The sequence below is a fragment of the Watersipora subatra genome, chromosome 1, assembly GCF_963576615.1.
Source record: "Watersipora subatra chromosome 1, tzWatSuba1.1, whole genome shotgun sequence".
NCBI lineage: Eukaryota > Metazoa > Bryozoa > Gymnolaemata > Cheilostomatida > Watersiporidae > Watersipora > Watersipora subatra.
In genome coordinates, this window is record NC_088708.1 from 59460638 (window position 1) to 59482617 (window position 21980).

General features: G+C 37.2%; 1 protein-coding gene across 1 annotated transcript; it reads left to right on the forward strand.

The window, feature by feature from the left end:
* The first annotated feature begins 34 nt into the window (after positions 1-34).
* LOC137410485 (protein phosphatase PTC7 homolog) lies at positions 35-21893 on the forward strand. The gene is made up of 6 exons (XM_068095908.1): positions 35-419; positions 1356-1535; positions 3018-3216; positions 7760-7883; positions 19059-19188; positions 21029-21893. Exons 1-6 carry the CDS (start codon positions 161-163, stop codon positions 21100-21102), a joined length of 966 nt encoding a protein of 321 aa, XP_067952009.1. The 5' UTR covers positions 35-160; the 3' UTR covers positions 21103-21893.
* The last annotated feature ends 87 nt before the right edge of the window (positions 21894-21980 follow it).

Consider the following 21980-nt stretch of genomic DNA (forward strand, 5'->3'; position numbering starts at 1 on the left):
AAACTCTCGCTAAGCTTTAGCGATCTTGGCTGAAAACTGAAACAGTAGTGGCAGCAATGTTGATTCAACATTAGAGCGTCAACATCCCGTCTAGATTTTATGCGACACTCAAAAAGAAATACCACAACATTATAAAGATTATTGATAATTTTAATAGATTATGTACCAGCAAATGAACTCTTTATTAACGTATGGCAAGGTTTTAGTTAGTCGAGCATTGACGGCAGGATTATCTTGTGCAGAAGCTAGATTTTCAAGTCATATTCCATCAAACGCGGTACTAACACGGCGGGATTTACACTTACTAACAGCTGTTTCTGGATTCTCGAAAAGTCTAAATAGCATCGGCCGTCAGTCTAAATGGAGTTATGGTGAAGATGCGTATTTTATAGCAAGACATCCCAATGGCACCATAATGGGTATGAAACAATCAAGATGTATCTAGGTTTTACCTGTTGTAAAGGTTGCTTGCCTATGAGAATGCAAGTTTGCGAAGGATGTTTTTTAAAATCTAAGCGTTATCAATTATAGCACTCAAGAAAAAGTTTACGAAGTTGCTAACAATGAAACTAAAATTTCCCACCATTGCTGAAAACAAACTAAATGTCGTTTTTTTACGTAGGCTGTAGTTGTTTTTATTAAATAAAAAGTCTTTATTGATTTTAACGGCTAGATCAAATAATTAACCTATGAGCTTTTGAAAAATATATGGTTTAGTCAAATGTAAAATAAATGTATACATACTATTGTTAAGTGATAATACGAGTTTGCTAGATCGTGGTTATGAAGTCTGTCATGATTATTACTAAGTATAAATGGGTTCAACGATTTTGGCGGTGTTACACAACATCGAATATTTACTAGCTAACACAGCATAGCTATATTTTAGTATAGAAAAAGTTATCTGTAAAATAGCTACACTGTAAAGTTGCCATTCGATCCTTATATATCAGGCGTAGTAACAATTTTTAACCACAAAACTTTACTAACTGAATATATCATGCTTACAGAGTAAAATAAAGTATCCTGTTATTTGATACGTCTTTTAAGTTAATTACTCAAAAAGCTGTTTATCAGCTGTGAAATGGTGAACTTCACGATATATTATGACAAACAAGTAACCACAATTTATCTCTTTATATGATATATACAAATGCCAAAAGTTTATTCTAAAGATTCACTTTTCTAATGTACAGCGCGTCTACAGTAAAAACTGAAGTATCCTACTGCTTAGACAACAAGACATTGAGCCTAACATATTTAAGTCAGCATAATTGTGAATAGTGTTCACAATGTCATTATTTAGATGGTCCTTTTTAAGCTATAATATATCCTTGCCATGTGAATATGTGTAGGTGTGGCAGATGGGGTTGGAGGATGGAGGGAATATGGAGTGGATCCATCCCAGGTGCCGCGAACCATAATGGCTTCTTGCTCGCGTCTCGTTGAGGTTGGAAGGTTTAAATCTAACGATCCTTCAAAATTGTTAGAAGAAGCTTACGAAGAGTCAGCAATGCACAAGAACGCAGCTATGGGTATACAACTGTATATTATAGTAATATTTATTATAACCAACTTCTGGTAGCTCTGCAACTCAAGCCAACACCTTGTTGAATTGTGTATTTGTTGAGTCAGATCTGTAAATTCACAGGTATTATGTTGGAATGCTTTTCATGAAGAAAGAACAATTTTTTTAATTGGAATTTGACAGACTTGCTTCTTCTCTTTGTACATTGGCTTTTGTAGTGGTCTAGTGACCATATGTTGGGTATTAATAGACAGCTGTTACTATTAACTTAAATAGTAAAATAATTCGCAGTGCAATTCCTTTTTTTGCGAAAACGCTTGCCTCTACCATTTTAAAAATACAGTCAAACATGGATAACTCGAACTTCACGGGACCGAGCAAAAGTGTTCGAATTATCAGAGCGTTCCAGTTATCAGATCACTGTCACAAGTCCATGTATTTACTTATTTATCAGTAGATACATGTACATATGCAAACTATAATATAAATCAAAGGCACAAATGGCTTGTTTCAAATTAAATGCTTCTAATGTAAAGTTTAAAACGTTTTTATCAAAAAGTATAGAGATTTTTCTATCACTTGAGATTGGTTTGTTGTTTGAGGTGATGTTATTGCCAGGACGTTTTTTTAGATTGACATTGACAAAACTTGATCGTTGTTGAAATGCTCAAAAGAAAAGACATCTTTTTCTTTTGAGCGTTTTACCCACGATCAATTTTGCCGATTTTTCTTGAAGTTTATGCAAAGATTACCTTTCTTTAACTGGGATTCGTTAAGAGCAACATTCCGAGGTAGTTCAATTAAAAGTTTTACGAGGTTTTACGGTACATTGTATATCACTCACGCTTTTTGAATGGATACTTATTGAATGTACATACGTATTCTGTGTTTAGGTCAAACGATGAATAGTTTTTTTTAGCTAAGACAACGTATACGTTTAATTACAACCATTTTTAAAACGTTTTAAACATTCAACATTCCGACGTTGATTCAACACGGAATCAACGTCGGAAAACTATTCGTCACGGGCTAGCCGGGTCACGCACTCAAGGATTTTCGCCACGCACATACAAAACAACATGCTGTTTTTGTTTTGTATGTGCGTGGCGAAAATCCTTGCGCGCGTGACCCGGCAAGCCCGTGCTATTCATCGTATAGCAGTATAAATCAAATTTGACCAAACCTTTAGAAAAGTCGATGACAAAAATATTTTGCCGATGGAGGTAATAACGACGCTTATGAATTACGAAAAGATGAGGTTTACCTCTATGGCTTTGAATGAAGTGATTTTCTAAAGCGATAACAACCATTTCGGTAGCCGTTGGGCAAAAAAAACAGTTCGAATTAACAGTGTTGAGTTCGAGTTATCTATAGCAATTTATCATTACGTGGTAACGGACCAAAGAAACCGTTCGAATTAACCATGTGTTCGAACTATCCGTGGACGAGTTATCCATGTTTGACTGTATTTTGAACTTGTTCTTGTCAGGGAGTACCACTGCCTGCATAGTCTCGCTAGACACTGCTGATGGACAACTCCATACCGTCAACCTTGGGGACAGCGGCTACCTGGTTGTGCGTGATGGCAAAATCTTAGAGCGCTCCCAAGAGCAACAGCACTATTTCAATACTCCATTCCAGTTGACTCTTGTGCCACCTTCTTTTCGGGGCAGAGTCCTTAGTGACAGGTTAGTACTGCACTAGTTCCTCTCCTTAAGAGCCAGAGTCAGCAGCAGCAGGGTAGTATGACTGGCCTGCTACCCTGTTGAGAGGCATAGTCCTCAGTAAAAGGTTAACGCCTTCATTCCACTCAATTGGCTCAGCATCTTGAAGCACTTCTCTTCGTGCATAAGTAGTAGTCATGTGGTATCATCACCATCTTCTTGTGAGAAGGTGGTGATATCACCTTCTCACAAGAAGGTGGTTTCACCACCTTCTTTGATACCACCTTCTTGTAAGAAGGTGGTGTCTGCGAGCACCACCTTCTCACAGTTTGTGGACTGGTTCAATGTTTCTTTGCCGATTCAGCTACTTTATGCCTGTACAGTGCAAGCTCATCTAGCTTTGGTAAACTCTTGTCTTTGCCATAGCAGTTGTTTGTTCGTTCAGTTGCATATTTCTAAAACAAAAATAATCCATTTTGGTAACCTTTACATTATAGGGATTTTACGTTATACAAACAGTAAAATACATGTAGATTGATTGCCTAATCTGTTGCGAGATCTTTCCAAACTAACTCTTTGACCCTTGAAAAAGGTAAAGAACTAGACTAAACTTTTTAATTTATTGGATTTACCGTAACTGCAGTATTATTGGTCTGCATCAAACACTTTTCTTTTTTTTCTGATCAACTTCACTGGTTTTATAGACCACGATTGAGATAATTTTACAATAGGTTGATGGGAGCACGCATCCTCGGCGTTCATTCACAGCGATTTGCTTTTTATTTCTAAACAGCAAAGTTTATTCTGCAAAGTAAAACTAATAACAAATATTTCCTGTGTCTACAATAAAGCAAAACAAAAACTATTTTTATTATAAAAAGAGCGGTACTTCTTGTTCTTCATCTACTTGTATCTAGAGGTCAAGGTTAGGATAAAAGATAACTGTCGACGATATTTCAACTTTTGACATTCAGCTTGGTAGGCCGGTGTCACAACACTTGCTGCACCAATCGATCACCTCTAAGTATTTATAAACAATTGCACAGCTACACTATTCTTGATTTTGTTGACACATGAATGTCACGGAGGTTGTATATATACGTATAACGCTATACACACGTCGTTTTTTCTCTCACAAGTGCGGCGAGATAAGTTACCATTCAAATGGAATTTGAGAACTCGTCTGACTTGACACTAGACGATATATGGAATTTTTTACGCAGTTATGAAGTAAAATCTTTACATAAATTTTTTACGTTATCTGAAATTTAAATTATAGAAGGTATACGTTATAGGAGCGTCTACCGTATAATATTATCTATGAGCCACTGTCCTTGACATAAATTTGATTGGCAAAGTCGGTCTATGAGAAGATCTGTAAACATTTAGTCATGAGCCGACTGCTGGTGACTGTATATGAGCGGCTGTTATTTTCAGTAATCGAACCCTGTTTGCTCCGGAAAGAATCAGTTTGTGTGATCCACAATCAGCAGAGCAAATACTGTTGTAACTATTCACTCACTGATTGGTTACTGTTGTAACTATTGACCCACTGATTGGTTACTGTTGTAACTATTCACCCACTGATTGGTTACTGTTGTAACTATTCACCCACTGATTGGTTACTGTTGTAACTATTCACCCACTGATTGGTTGATGTGAAGATATGAGTAGCTTTCACTTGAATGCTTTGTGACTCCTATATATAGTATGTCTTGATGCTGACTAGATCAAACATTGCTATCACTTTGTGGAAAAGCTTCAGTTGGTTGGTCAAAGTCCTGTATTGCTACTATATTCATTGATTACAAATCGTTGCTTCGCTTTGTTTGGCCAATGTCCAGTTTTCATGCCGTGTTCAGCCTCGCTGTATCCAGCGTGGCCGTTAACTATTGTTTACAATGGAGTTGGCCGTTGTTCATGAATCTACAATAGTATACGCGCGTGACTAGATGCGGATAATGGCATTCTGTCTGTTGCTCTTATGCGTAGCCATTAATTTTATTATAATTCTGAAGAGGATATTGTTTGCGCTAGCAGTTAGCAGATGTAATTTTCAATGCTTATGTTTTACTAACCGCTTGCAAAGGCTGTCAGCGATTACTTGGTAGTTAGATGTTGTTGCCAGCTTTGCTAGCCTCTTACGCCTTATGAAGATTTTATATATTTTCCTTATCATAGCATTTTACATGGTGCGATCATAAGCTATCTATAAGCTTGAGATGTCAATGTCATAGGCTATAAATGGTATCCAGAGCTTTGGAATAGCTTGCTGTCATCTCTATTCTCATGCAGTACGTAATAATGTGACAACCTGTTCTCCGCCATAAGACTCTGCTCGCTGTTTTGAACCGATCGGTAGGATGGAATCATTTGTTACATCCTGAGGGCAAGAGTAACCTAGCCTAAAATTCATCATGCTGAATCTTGATACTAGCGAGAACCTGTCGCGCAGACTGGGATTGGGATGTTGTGGTAGTAGACAGTTGTGAAAGCAGTGATTACCGTACAGGATGAATTTATTCGCGGAGTTATATTTCGCGAAAATTGTCTTTTCATGCATATTCGCGGATGAATTTATTCGCGGCTGAACACTGCCACTCTCTAGGAAAAGTTAACTCTATTACGTCTAGCAATAGAGTTAACCTTACGCATGCGCGGCTGCGCGCATTGCGCGTTTCGTTTTCTATTTAGCTTACAACTACGGGTGGATCGTACTAAGCTATAAATTCTTTGTTGCGTTCAGAGGTTTTCACGAATATTCACAAATTTGTAGGCCTTTGATGAACCAACAATTTGTGGTAAGTAATGAGTTTTTCACATTTACTAAATTAGTTGAATCTTACTTTGGTTCTTCGGTAAAACGCAATATTCATGTTTTCCATCCCTACCAATTCGTTATTTGTTTTAGTGTGAGAGAGAGATTTTTCATCATACACGGAAGAACAATGATTGCAAGAGTGGTGTATGTCATTTTTAGAAGATCACGAATCATTCAGGGAAGTCTGGAAATTCAAATAGAAGTGACCGCAGCTACTTACGAGGAGAATAAATCTGATTTTTAAAAAAGAGCAAAAACGCCTTTACGAGCGCAAATCTTTGGCCAGCCGGCAGAACTTTGCAATAGTAAGCTACGAGGAGAGTTCTGATGATAACTTCCTTACCAGCCATGTAGTAGCAAGAGAATCGCCTTTAACATCTACCCAAGACAGTGACAGCGATGTAGAGCTGGTATTACCAAAATAACTAGTCAGAGAGCGCCATTACACGCTAGTATTCACTTATCAAGTGTATCAGTTTAATTTTATTGCTCTAGACAACCGCAATATAGACTAAACTGTTTATATTTACTCCATTCATCGTTTGTAAAATTTTATTTGTACACTCAAGTTTGTAATAAATTATAATACAGTATATCTATACATGAAATAAAATATATAATTTAATCATGTTTGCTGCAGCGATATCAAGGAGTTGTTGTCGATGAAGGGGTCTAGGTTGACTGGTTGCTTATCTGCCAATATTCCTGCCTTGATGAATATTACTACTTGTCTCTAGTTTTCGTAATCGGAGTAGGTTGTTTTATTCTCAATCTGCAGTAAACACAAAAAAGAAAAAAATCTTAACAAGTGTCAAGGAAGTACAAAAACAATGGCTGAAGTATTTAATGAAAGCGATCAGTTTTTAAACAAAAGAATTAACTAATGCAGTTAATAATGGAAAAACGTATCTGCACTGCACATCAAATACATACCATAATGTCCAGATCAGAATCATGATCGTCCTCAACTTCGGTATTCGAGATTGATGGAGTTGATTTTGATGTATAAAGACTAGGAGAGCTTTTTTGCGATGATGAAGCCATGCCGAAGTACTTGTAAAAACCTTGAATAATTTTGTAAAGTTTGCTGCAATGGCAATAAAACTCGAACCCCGGCGAGGATTTTAAAGAAGTTTTGGAACTCGGCTACGTTTAGTACTTCTGCCTAGTGGCTATTTTCGCTATGGCGCCATTCTGCCTATCTTGTGACAACCTTGAATAATTTTGTAAATAAATGTGATGCATTGGCAATGGTGTTAGCTCAAAGCCTAGGCAATGATTTTAAAAATGTTTTGGGACTCACCAACGTTTAGTAGTTATATTAAAAACTAGCCTAGCGACTAGTTTTCAATTTGATGCAGTAGTTATTCTCCCTTGTGATAAAAAATAGAACTAATTATTCACGGAATTTAATAATTCGCGGAGTTGACTGTTCGCGAAATCGCGAATTTTTATATCCATCGGATATTTTCATCCTGTACGGTATATACCCTTTACACGCTCACTGGAAGTTATCTCCCATGTATAATAGTAGCAGGATTGCTGCACGCTACAAGATTCACTGTTTGGCACTGCAGCTATTGTCTGTAACTGCGCCATGGGGCTTGGCTATATGACCTTTTTATCAATTACTGTGATTGATTAGGCGATCTTCAATGCTCTGCTGTGGTCAACCTCTGACCACTTTTGGTATGAAGTTGCACTTATTGGCTGTTTTGGTTAAGAGCAGACTGATTATGCTTTCAGCCCATCCGAGGCGGTAAAGGGATGCGTGGATGTGACTGAAGGAGATATCATTCTTGTAGCTACCGATGGTCTCTTTGATAATATGACCGATTCTATGATTCTCCGTCACTTACAGATTGTAAAGGTTTGTTAATATCTACTATCTTGCCTGTTGCCAGTCAGTTTCCATCTATAGTGGAGTGCGGTATTCGACTTTAAAAGCATACTGGTAGATGTGCTTCCACAACCGAAAGCGTGGTTGTACTTTTGCTTTTTTAAATGTCAAATCTTTTAAGGCAGAGTTGCATACTACTTGTGAGTTGTCCCAGTGATAATTGTTAGCAAATCAACAGTTCTGGTTGAAGGTCTTTGTCGCAGACATTTGACCAATAACAGGTCATGATTCATCAAAATAACAGATCATATAGCTCTGACATGTTTCTCATTTATGGTTAAACCCATGTGTATGAAGTTAGTTCATTTCGCCACCTGCTTTGTCCGTTAAAACTGTCACCTGCTAGAGGAAATACTCTCATAAGAATATATTCTAACTAACTGTACTACCTGGCGTTGCCTGGGTAATAAAAAAGTCTTTGGACAGAAAATTTATTTTTATTTAACAGACTGTATACAACATTCACCATTCTAACTTTTAAACTTCATATCATGAGAAAATATTTTTAAGCAGTTCAAATGAATTCAGAGAAAAACGAAAACAAATGTAAAGGTTTTCAAACTTTTTCAAACAACTGCAACTTTTAAATTTCATATCAGGAAAGAATTGTTTTGTTGCAACAAATTAGGAAGAAAAATACAACTGTAAATTGGTTTAAATGTAATTGTGAAATCATTAACAAGTAATGGCTAAATATAGTCTGCTATGCTACGATTATAATGAAAAATTACTTGGTATACAATTATATGATTTTAGTTCGTTTCAGTGTTGGCATCATGAGGTGAAAATATTGTATAGGCGTATAGAGTGGTGTAAAAATCCATGGTAATTATCAATGCAATCACTGCCTGTTAAAAATCATCATTAAAAATAGAACAAAACAATATGTTAACCTAAATAATTATAGTTACCTACAATAACTTTGGTGCATTCTGTGGGTATGATCTGCAAAAAATGTAACATTACAATGTACTACGTGCTGAGTTCTTACCTTCAAGACAAACGTGTAACATAAATGCTAAATCTAACTTATATGAATTTGGCTTACTAAAAACATATTTGAAAGAAGTTTTTGTATGTATTTTATTAAACTTTTAACTAAAATTTTATCACTTTTTATCATCTGTTTGCGAACGGTTTCACACTAATGGATGACGCTGAACTGAGATATAATCGCCAGATTCTAATTTCAAGAAAAATTAATTTTGATGCCATTTTGCGGGAAACAAATTAGCTCTAGTACGGCGAAGACGAAAAAGCACCGTGTTTCATAGAGTTAATAGAATTCACAGAGTTTCAATTAACACGTTATTTAGCGTGAAAATACCTATAAATTAATTGGCTATTATCAGAATTAAAGAAACGTCGTGTGGCTAGGAAAATGTCTTCAGAGCAACGGAAATAAATTAGAAGAGCAAATGAATGTAGATGTGAGATAAATGGCAAGTATGTATGATACAATTGATACAAACTGAGAAAACCCAATAAAATCATTAATTCGTAATCAGGACAGGACAATTATCGCCAAATTTTAATTTTGGGAGAATCTATTGTTAATTTCGGTTTGCTGAAAACAAATTAGCCCAAGTATGGAGAGGTTGGAAAAGCATCGCGTTTCATAGAGCTAAGAGAGTTCATAGAGTTTCAATTAATACATTTTTTTTATTATGAAAATGAAAAAGGCTGTATTCGTTATGTGTAAGAGCCGTAGATCGGAAGAGCTTTCGTAGTCTCGGGGGTTAGGGGACTGGATTGGAAAACTGCGATTGCAATCTTTGTGAGTTCAAGTCCAGCGTACTGTGAAATTTTAGTTCCAAAATTTTCATAGCTATAGCTGGACATACCGAAGACGACAAACTTTGAGAAATATATATATAGATTGCTTTTATCTTTTCTCCAACCTGAAAAACCTTCAATAACTCCTTAATATATATTGCTGGTAATTGATCGCATGTAGGATGAAAAAATCTATAAAACTACTATAAAACAATACAAAACAATACTATAAAACTGTAAAAAGACTGAATATAAAAACTAAAATTTATGTAAAGAAAAAGCCAAGTGAATGAATAGGAAGAAGCTTTTATTGGTAGTACGAGTACCTTATAGACAAGTGAAGAGAAGTGTAGACTCAACGATGTGTAGAGTCAGAGGTGGTCTGTGATGAAGATACAGGGTCTAACTTACTTCAATGATAGAAAGTTTAAACTAACTTAGCTCATATAATTTTAAAGTTTTTAACATTTTATTTTCAACTTGTAAAAGTTTCTTCAGTTTTAAGACAGCCATGTTTTTGAAGAATCATGAGCATCGTATGTCAAAAATTCCATCGGGTATGGCGACAAATATTTGATCGAATTTTACTTCTTTTGGCTGCTCTATGATAAGCGCTATTGGTTGATGCTCTATGGTAAGCGCTATTGGTCGATGCTCTATGGTAAGCGCTATTGGTCGATGCTCTATGGTGAGCGCTATTGGTCGATGCTCTTTGGTAACCGCTATTTGTCGATGCTCTATGGTAAGCGCTATTGGCCGATGCTCTATGGTAAGCGCTATTGGTCGATGCTCTATGGTAAGCGCTATTGGTCGATGCTCTATGGTAAGCGCTATTGGTCGATGCTCTATGGTAAGCGCTATTGGTCGATGCTCTATGGTAAGCGCTATTGGTCGATGCTCTATGGTAAGCGCTATTGGTCGATGCTCTATGGTAAGCGTCATTGGTCGATGCTCTATGGTAAGCTCTATTGGTCGATGCTCTATGGTAAGCGCTATTGATCGATGCTCTATGGTAAGCGCTATTGGTCGATGCTCTATGGTAAGCGCTATTGGTCGATGCTCTATGGTAAGCTCTATTGATCGATGGCAGAATGCAAACAAATCATATTTTACTAAGCGTGTAGATCATCCACTCACGTGCCCCATGATTTTTTTAGTAGATTTGACTTCATCACTTCTGTGAATCACTCAATGTATTTAGAATGTGTTATTAAGATCATTACAGTGTCTGCATGTATGTCAAGGGCATCCATTTGCTGGAGAGCATGTTGACATAGTTTATCAATAATGAGTAGGAATGATAATAGATATCTAACGTAAACACAAAAGCCCGGTTGTGGCACTCGCTGCCGGTTGTGGCATTCGCTGCCGGTCTTAAGACTATCTGGATATCGCGTTTCTCTCACAGGAAGAAAGTAAAGCATCAGTGCTGCGGGTAGGGGAGTGCCTAAAGGTTGCTAACCTTTAAGAGTTGCTAAAGCAGCACGATGCCTTCCCATAGCTAAATCTGTAAAGTGTTATAGTTTGTTCTGTGCATCGGTGAGTCTCCATTGTAGGGCTGTAAATTAATCCAGTGTTTATCAAGGTGCCTCTCCTCCATGAAATGTTTATAGATAAGCACTATTAAATAGTCCACCGGCCAACTTTAGGCTTGTCAGAAGCTCTTGCGACAATAATACGCAACATTTAATCTAAATATAGTGTCAAATTGAAATTACCTCTATTGTTGCTTGGCATGATGAAATAGGGAGTCGTGTTTCAAACTGTGTCGATCAGGTTTTATGTAAATAAAGCAGAGGCTCGAGTGGTTTCAGGAAGTACCACAATTTGCCATCTAATAGATAGAAGACTCTATGGGTAGAATAACAGGCTCTTGTCAGTCAATCCATCAGCTGCTGTCTAATAAAAGCATATCAGTTACATGACCATTATAGTTGCAGCCGTTGCAATCGGAGCTGGTTTGATGCTCGGTCATTCCTTCGACTGAAGTTGATGATTATTTTATCACCCTTTTTTAAGCATTACAGATGTCTCTTATCTGCGTAGTATGATTTGCTAAGAGCTCAATATCAGTACCTTGCCAACATATTTACTGTTTCATGAACGACTTTGGATTATCATGACCTTGAGTGGTGCCTTGTTGGTGCTCATACAAGAAGTACCAACGATGATGTGTTTATTCGAATTTTACGTAGGTAGTGTTCAGAGCTGTACATACAGTTAGTTGATGAAAGAATTTAATTTACCATTCATAGCAGCACTGGATTGGTGTGTAAGTCTTTGAACATTTACTTAAGCAACGTCTATGGCCAGAAGTAGTAAACAAATAAAACTTGCAACAAATAAAAATGCTCGCACTCAACTCAATACAGGAAGTGAAATGTCACAGGTGCAGTAAAAGCCTCCATACAAGGATGTTCTTACAATATATCTCATTGTGTGTCTCTTGCCTATTCTGTCTTAAAAGGTTTTCAGTTCGGTAAATGAAAAGACGAGATCAGATGAGCTTTGCTGTTATTTTTGTCATTAATTATCTTCCATGCTAGATAATATTACAAAAGTGCTCACTTGTGATCGGTTTATCGTGATACGGGTTATAATCTTCGCTGAAACCTGACAGGAGCCACTCTCCAACCATGATTCTGTGAGAAACATATCCCTGTGCAGACTGATTAAGCAGGAACTGTTACATAGTAAAATGTGTTGATAGAAGTATAAAACATGAATTTATAATCGTGACATAGAATTGAAGCTTGAAGTTTCTCAATCATTCCTGGTTATGTATCATAGACACAGGGCCTTTTACTTCTCATGAGCTCGATATTCATGGCCCGACAACAGGCTGCCTTTCACAATGTTTCTTTGAGATATATTTCAAGCAAATATACTTTTTCCTGCTAGGTTATATCACCTTATGTAGTTGATTTTTCATAATTGATGAGTTTCTTATCACTACTACTATTATCACTACTACTACTATCTACTACTACTACTATTATCACTACTACTATTGATGTCTATTCAATGTTTAAAGCAGTTTTTGTTAAGGTTTTATTGCATCTATTCCAATTAAAGGAGAGGTTATGAGGGTAGATATAATTATAGCTTGTTCCTAGGAAGATATATTATTCCGAAACAGATGATATGGACGATGCATGTGGCAGTGGTTATTCAATTCTTTACATATTTTACATATTACTATCAGCTGAGTCTTCTAGCAGGTATAAATGCGGTAACAAGAGTTGAAATGTTAACCCTTTCGCTGCCATAAACGCATTTATGCGTTTTCTAGGGTCCACTGTCATAGACGCATTTTTGCGACTTTCTCACCAATTGCGTGGTAACCTGATTTTATTATTTGTTGACAACATAACCCACGGTCTTTAAGACTTTTATGAAGTTGACAGTGTTGTCCCGAGATTTCTCTATAAAATTAGCCTTAAACAACGAAACAGTTTTAAACTTTTATTTGAGAATTTCTTATCTACAAACGAACGTTTTTTGTGTGAGTTCATTAAGTACCGCTCACGAGTCAAAAAACAGGTAATTATGTTGATAACATTATAGCCGATTCAGATTTTCGTGGTTGTACAAATAATTAAAGAAGCAGCACTGTCTCTGATAGTGGTAAAAGTAATAGTTTTGTAAGAGTAAGGAACATTGTGGAGGATCGTTTTAGCTTCGCGTCGATCGTAGCTTCACATAGCTTTATCATCGCACAAAGTATAGATCCATTGAGTTTTTGCATAACAATGTTTGTCAAAATGTTGGCAAAATAAAGTATGTATAAAAATGTTCTAGATAGAGATTGAAATTGAAAAAATACTGTATACATATCATGAAGCATTGTCGGCAATTTTTGGTAAAATGGCTGGCACTAGGCCGGTAATCGAATTTGTACATGGTTGGCAGTGAAAGGGTTAAGGAAACCAACTAGGGTTTCATCGCTTGTTGAATGCAGAGGAACACCAATCATTCCTGTAGTTACTCAGAAATAATTCTTGACACGAGTGAGAGATAACAGGAGTGAATTGATGATATAAGGGAATGGTTTTTATGCCCAATGAAGTATTGTTCAACATACCGACTTTGTCATGAGAGTGCCCTGATGACAACTTGCATTTTAGACTAAAGCTCCTTCCTCTTGCTCAATGGGTCATAAGTTCATTGTGAACTGAATATATTTAGTTATACAGTAAAGACAGGTATAGCCTTCTTTCAGTCATTCCTCTCTTAAACCTGGCTCCCACATCGGCTGCGAGACCCCGGCAGTAATCTCATGAAGCAAAACCCTTGCGGCGCTAGGCTCGGAGCCTATGTTCACATAAAGCTGCATCGCTGGTTATCGCAGATAAATGGGCACGTGCTATGCCCTTTCGAAAGCGCTGACCTTCACCTGTACAGTGCATTTTGGGAATGTTTTGCCAGCGGCTCTTTGCGAGAGTTGAACAGCGCGTAACTCTCGCTTTCACCGCCATCAATTATCGGGGATACTCAGCATGTAAGTTCCCGTTTCACTGCCGATAGCCCTGTGATCCTGCCACCGGTGCCCGCGGTGTGAACTAGGCTCTAGCTGCCTCCAAAGGTTTCATGCAATCATGACTTTTGGTGGTACATTTCTGTGAGTCGACATGTCAAGTGCAATTTTATGTTCATTCTAACTGCTTTCTTTTTTTACAATGAGAAACTTAGTAGCGAGAGATGGTCTACTGTAAGTCTGTCATTTTTAAAACTGAGTTTGATGCCCTAGTTTACCTGCGACCTGTCTGCGCCACTCCTAGTAGCAATTGTCCTTATTCTGCTAACAGTTATATGTCCTTATCAATCGCTAACAGTTTTATCTTTATCTCAAGTAGAACAATCTTCCTCGTAATTCATGGGTTTATCTCGCTAATAAATGCATTTCTTTAATTCCTTACGCATATTAGCCATGTGATGCTTGCACAACTTTTCTGTTGAATACTTTTACAGTAATTTACCATACAGGCCATACCTACAATGTATGAAAAGTTTTTATATTGTACATGTGCTATATGCTTGAAAATCTTGTTGAACCATCTTGACATATCTGTCAAGTTTACTGCCTTAGAAGGCACACAATAAACTAGTCATCTGGTTGTAAAATGTATATATCTGTTGCAACGATCCTTTAAACACATATGGCATATAGCGCAAATGTTTATGAGCTGTAACAACTACAACAAAGCTATTTTAAATACGGTATAGGGGCTATAGAGACAGTTTGAATTTAATTGCAATGCTACTAGAGGTGCTTTATCAAATTAAGGTTACAAGAAACACAAGGTGAAATTGGCATTAAAAGGCAAGTGTTCAGAAAAACAATTACAAACCTGACAGTTTTTCTGTTTCAAAGGGCTGGGTTTGAAAGCTATTAGAACTCCAGAGTCCAACTTTCATTGTAATTGTACTAATATTCACAACTTTTAAACCTTTGTTGAATCAGTTCTCCTCTGTTGAAATACTTATAAAAATACTTTTCATTTGGCCGAAATCCCGAATGTTCTTGGAATTACACCAAAACTGGTTAGAATAATGGTAAACAAATTTATTAAGCTTTTGTTTTAAATTATAACATGTTTGTTACAATATCACCTGTTATCCAATAAATCTGGTTTTAAGTTACAATAAGGTTTTAACAAACTCTTTTTATGTAGGTGCCAACTAATAGATTCCAACAGTCATGTAGACTTTGTCAGTATCCCAGTATTGTCGCTTAGCACTCTGTTTGTAATGAGCTGGGCAAATTTGATTTAAAGTGCTGTTTGTTCGCATTGATGGACAGCAAGCTATAACTTGGGAAGAAAAGCATCTCTGTTGTAAATGCAAACTTGGGCAGTCTATGGTACTGAAGCTAGGGTAAGCCATGTAGCTTTTTCATGGTGCCTTCTGATAATCACTATTAAGTTAATATACATGAAGTCATATATAAAGTTAATTCATTCTGAGATCTCTTTAGTATGTTGATGCAAATTTTTCTATAGGAATACATTGTAATCCATTCTACAACCCAAAACCTACTGTAACACCTTAATAAGGATGACAGAAAAAAAATAAATACATGATATAAAATTAGGTCAAAAACTAAATTTTTTTGTAAAAAAAACTAAATTTAACAAATACTCAATAAAAATATGGCTTTATCCGTTATGTCATGTTAGAAATGTGCAAATGAAAGTGTAAGCTTGGCAATGCATGGATTCAGCATGGTAGTAGATATATAGAGTTGAACTTACTTTAACTTATACAAGGTCTAGTTTACCTAACTTAGCTTATGCACTTTCTATTAGTTCATATTTTGTCTATTTAATTTTTGATTTTCTCCAGTTTCATAGCTTTTATTTACCAGCTGTAAATTTCAATGATGTATGTTGAAAATTGCTTCGAATGTCAAATATTTTCACGAACTCAGCAACACATGTAAAGAATTCTGTGCATTGAGGTGATCACAAGTAGAGGTTTAACTGTACTTACCATCACGGACATGGGAGGAACAAGTCAGTTTAGAGTATAGTACAGCTACTAGGTGACTGCAACTTTGCAATCTCTTGGAAATATCACTGAGGTCAATGAACAGTTGAACATGAGTTATTGTCATTTAATTAAAATCTGTACTTGCGCCTGGAGCTACTATCTTTAGTTTTCTGGGTCCTCAGGTTCACCATATTAGTTTCCTATCTTATGGAATTCTAGCTGCAGTATGGTTTCTTCTTTGTCCAACTTATCACAGAGCCAAATGAATGATTCAGTAGTAAAACTTAGAACTCTAGTAACTGAGAGTCAAGATAAGCATGATGAATGAGAAGTCAGCTTTTCTATAAAGATGACTTATTGACGTATAGTTGCAAGTAATCGTGCTGCTCATGCCCGCTGCATTCGGGTCATGGTGTCTGTAGAGCTGAACATAATGGAAATACAAATCTAGTCAGGAAGCTTATCTAATATATAAATACTGTTGTTTTGTCAAGCCAGCGGATTTCGGGCCCAATCATTAATTATAAAAATCTTACTCATTTATTTTATTCAAGCTATAGACATTGGCTAATAGATAACCCTTAGTTTGTTTTTTTATCTTAATAACATAACATCAATATTTTATCGTAATAACATAATGTCAATATTTGGACTATTTCTTTCGACTTCAGGTTATTCAGTTTGGTGATTGTCATTATAAACTACGAATTTCATGCTGTAATTTATTTTTTCGTATCAAACAAGTTACTAGTTTTACTCCCGTTTAGGAGTGAGCCAGATGACAGTTCACTCCAGGAGTGTCCTTAAAAAAAGTGGCTTTTCACATGGCAGGCTCGGTGACTTGCACTATCTTGTTCAACCCTGTACGAACTACAGTGGAACCTCGGTTCTCGAACACAATCCGTTCCAGAAGGTTGGTCGAAAACCGAGTTGTTCGAGATCCGAAACAAGTTTTCCCATTAGAATTAATGTATGTATGTTTTAATCCGTTCCAAGTCGATTTGGCAACCTCAGTAAAGTATTTTTTAACATTTTACACCATAAACTGTACTGTATACGACATACTATAAATAAAAACGGGTAGATATAGATCGTGTTTAACTTTAATAAAAGATTTTTTATGATGATGAAAAAAGTAAAAATTTTGTATGCTTTGCTCTTAAAACATGGAAAACATTAAAGGTTACGATACAATACCAAAAATCGCAGAAATTGATAATGAAACAGCAAAAAATGCAACAGATTAGTTACATCAAAGATCGTGTGAAAAAGAAAATAGAAACAGCAATGGCACGTTTACTTCACATATTTGAAGAAAACATTTTCTCCAAAACAATTTAGGGTAACTCGACTGGAGGAGTTGTGTCCCTAGAAAATCTTTTCGGTAGAGGCAACGTCCTCCCAGATAGTTCCTTTTTATAAAGAATTAATGACGCGAAACTTCTCCCTTTTTTTGAGAACCTTCCGAAAGTGGCTCATAATAACGTCGTTAAACGTATAAACGTGCTGTTTTCGGAGCTGTTCCGAACGTTCAATTCAGATGCGCATGTTCCGGTTTGGTCGAGAATCGAATATTTGGTCGAGGTCCGAGACGAACAAATCTCAAATTTTTTGGTCGAGAACCGAAGCATTGGAGAACCGAGGTTCCACTGTATGTAACAATGGTACAAGGTGAATCTGTTCCCATGACACATAGCATCAGCTAGGCCAGATCGACAGATTACTTGGAATAGATAACTAGCTGCTGAGAGTTTTATGCCTGAAGCAGTATTTAATATTTTTGCAGTACTTTGCTCAGGAATAGTTACATAAGGGGTGACTTTAGTCATAGTGATAGAGCTAAAGCTAAGGACATTGGAAGCCTCCTTTGGTAATGTCTGGATCAGACCAATGTCGTGAGAGGCAGAGGCGCTGGCCGTGCTATGCCAACTAATGCAAGTGTGAGGTTGATATGAACCATGATAGCAATAAAATCGCAGGATGACACAACTAAATCCTGCGCTCACTCCACAAGAGCATTGTGATGCGCAGTCGTGCATAGGCGCAGCGCCTCGCACGCCATTTATATGACATTGGTTGAGCCAGGCATAAAAAGCAGCTGAAATAACCAAACTCTCATCAAAGCTGGCAGTGGGAGAACTTTTATCATCCTCAATTTAGTTCAGCCAGGCGCAACTGAAGATCCTGTTTGCTGAGACAACTTAATATTGTCTCAGCAATATTAAGTTGAAGAGTGAATATAGCTCTTGCTATATTCACTCTCTATTCGCAAGTGGTTTATTCAATTGTGATTCTGATAGAAAGAAATGAAATTGTATGATACTAAAACAGGGAGTAGCTAGTCCAACATTAAATTTCTGCATTTAGTTTGAACCCATATACTTGCTCAGTGGAGGTATTCTTCATTCGGAAGCGCGATTTCTGTTCCCCATGTGGCCAGTCTTCACTGGTATTGCCATTAGTCAATCAATGGCTACCGGAAATTTCCATCAGTCATACTTTTACTCCTCATCTGGAGTTTGGAAAGGCAGGCGTCTGTCAAACACCTTTGTATGTCAAGCACCTTTGTATGTCAAACCCTTTTGTATGTCAAGAACTTTTGTATGGCAAGCACTTTTGTATGTCAAACACTTTTGTATTGTATGTCAAACCTCTTGTAGGTCAAGCACTTTTGTATGTCAAGCACTTTTGCAACGAAACTAGAAACTAATCTATATGGTGTATCAACATAAGACAGGCAGTTCACTCTCAGCTAGGCACTGCCACATACCTGGTATTATGTGTTTCTGCGTAGGCTGCTCCCTTGAAAGCAGTGATATGTACTGTGCCAACTCTGCCCTACCTTTAGGCGTAGACACATGTATGTTCGTATTGCAGCACAAGCAGCTAGATACAATACAGTCTGCAGCTAACAAAATAGCCTCGGAGGCTAGGAAATTATCTAATGACCCGGAATATGAATCTCCATTTTGTAAAAATGCTGCAAAGGAAGGAATAGCTTTTAAAGGTTGGTGTTTACTATTCATACATCTAAAAGTTGATCAAACAGTGAACATAAACTAGATTGTGATAAGGCGCGGTTCTCATATCAGCCGCGGCAGACTCGCCGGCAATCTCTCATGAAACAAAACATTACTCTGTGAGACTTGGGGCTCCTATGTTTACATCAGCTTTGGTGTAGCCCAGTGTCGTATAGTTTCACAGAGTCCCGTGACCAAGAGCCGGAAACAAAAACGCTTGATTCCAAACAAACCTGATCGACATACTGATCTCTAATGGAATATTCTTACCTCGCTCTCAAGATCTCACTCTTTTGCATTTACTTTACTTTATTACAAAAAATCACTGGTAGTTTCTTGTAGAAAATTTTGTCTTTTTTCAAATGGTGTATAATACAACAATCAATTTCAGAGCGACTGCCAATGGGAGTAATTTTTGTTGGTTAGTGTTGCGGCCTCTCCATTATAACTTATATAAAACAATAGTGGGCGCGGCTTATTTGTTTGGAGCCATGCGAGCTCCGATATGCGCATCCGTTAGCAGCGAAACTCTGTGAAGTTATACAGCTCTGTACTGGCAGAGTCATATAGCTTTAAAAAGTCTCGCGACCAAAACCGGAAACAAAAACGTCGGATTCCAAACAAACCGGATCGACATACTGATCTCTAATGGAATATTCATACCTCGCTCTCAATACCGCTCTTTTTTGCATTTACTTTGTTTTTACAAAAACGTTATTAGCAGATTTTTGTAGGAGATTTTGTTTTCATTCAAATGGTTCATGATACAACAATCAATTTTAAAGTGACTGCTAATGGGAGTAGTTTTTGTTGATTAATGTTGCGACCTCTCCATTATAACTTATATAAAAATAGTAGGCGTGGCCTGTTTGTTTGGAATCGAGCGAGCTCCCGTATACGCTTCTGTTAGTCGCGGGACTCTGTGAAACTATACGGCTCTGGTGTAGCCCATCACAAGGTCAAGCTGCTACAGAAATTCAAGGTCGTTGATAAAGCGTGCTGTTCTCACAGAAGGCGGAGATAGCATTGCTCCCATTTTGTCCCTATACCTCTGTGGTAATCTCACGCTGACCTTCACTTGTGCAAAGCATTTTATCTGCGCTGGAAATTCTCATTCCATTGTGAAGTAGTTCTCTGAACCAGTCGACGATGAGGATGAGCCGGATGTGGAAACCACGCTTTAGCTTCGAAACTATTCCATTTTGCTCAAAGAGGAACATTTGATCTGTGAACTATCCAGAATATTTTTAGTCATACTGAATGCTGCGCTGCATACACTATATAATGACACCCAATAGATTACGCGCCATGTCTATATTAAGTCAAGCTGCTACTAGCATCTTCAATCATCCTTGATAACATTCACCCATGTACAAGAAAGCTTTTATTATAACACAAAATTGAATAGTCACACGATAAAATTCATCCCCTGTATGCGAGTCGTTTTTCAATGGAAAAAAACAAAAAAGAGCTCAGCATAATCTCACATGGTTTGAGGACAACTGCAAAGAGGTATTCCTTCGTAAACTGGTGAATTCTGGTATGGAATATTGTTACCATGATCACGGGCCCATAGTTCCTATGAAATGAACAAAGATTTGGTATGGTATACTGGAGCACAGACTTGGCTTATGCCGTGTAAACGCTCCACAGGTATCGATTTATAAGTTGGGTTCTCCATGTTGTATATGGCCAGCTGTATACACACCGCTCCGTGTAAAACTAAATGTTTCGCTAATAGCGGTAGAATGCGTGACATTTTATAGTCTGTAGGATTTGCCGGGAACTTTTGTGAAGTCTGTAACATGGTTTATTGCTGGTTTGTAGGAGGAAAGCCTGATGATATTACAGTACTAATAGCGACGGTGAACAGTGGCGAATTTGGAGAGTTTGCCGCCTAGACTATATCAGGGATCTCTAGACTATATCGAGAATACCTAGACGATATCTAGGATACCTAGGCTATCCACTGAATCCTCAACTATTCCGTCATTGTTGTATTCTAGCTACGTTTGCTCAAAACTTTTTACCAGAAATCAAGATCATGTAATTTGTAGAAACCTGTTGCACCAACTGAGTGCAGCAATTGCTCGGGCAGTGGCCCGTGCAATACACTTGATTACGCCTGTTAAATAGATGCTAATGACTATTTTTATAGTTGCTTGGCCTTGCTGACAAGAGCTCTCAGGTTAAGTGTATCAAAAGGTCGAATTGCCCCTGTATGGTCAGAATTTGGACTATTTCACATTTCAACAGGATGCTGATGGTGCATTTTCTATTTGTGTCTTATTACCATCATACTGGCAACTGTCTGATAGCAGACATCTTGCTCTGTTTGTATATTTATGTTTGGTGAACCCCTTTGGTTAGCTATAGTTTTTATAAAGGCAGGCTTGCAGTAGCTTCAGACGCCTGCATTGCAGTTGGGTGAGCAGATGGTTCATTCATTAAAAATAACTAAATCATATCTGTAGCACCACCGTTTTAGATACTCAACCATGTTGTATCCCCTGGTGTACCTGTTTTGTGTACATAGTTTGTGGAGTTATTCGATGCGCATGCGAAATTGCATGTGTTTGACCAGCAACTCAGTGTTTCCTCATCATATTCATCAACAATGAAAATAAATATATTTTATCACTACTGTAAAAAACAGAAATGCAAAAATATACAACCATCCATTATAATTTCACATTCTATTTCTGTAAATGTCTGTACATACCTATAGACACTATATACAGTTGAGATTCTACAGCTGAACATTTCTGGTCGGCAGACA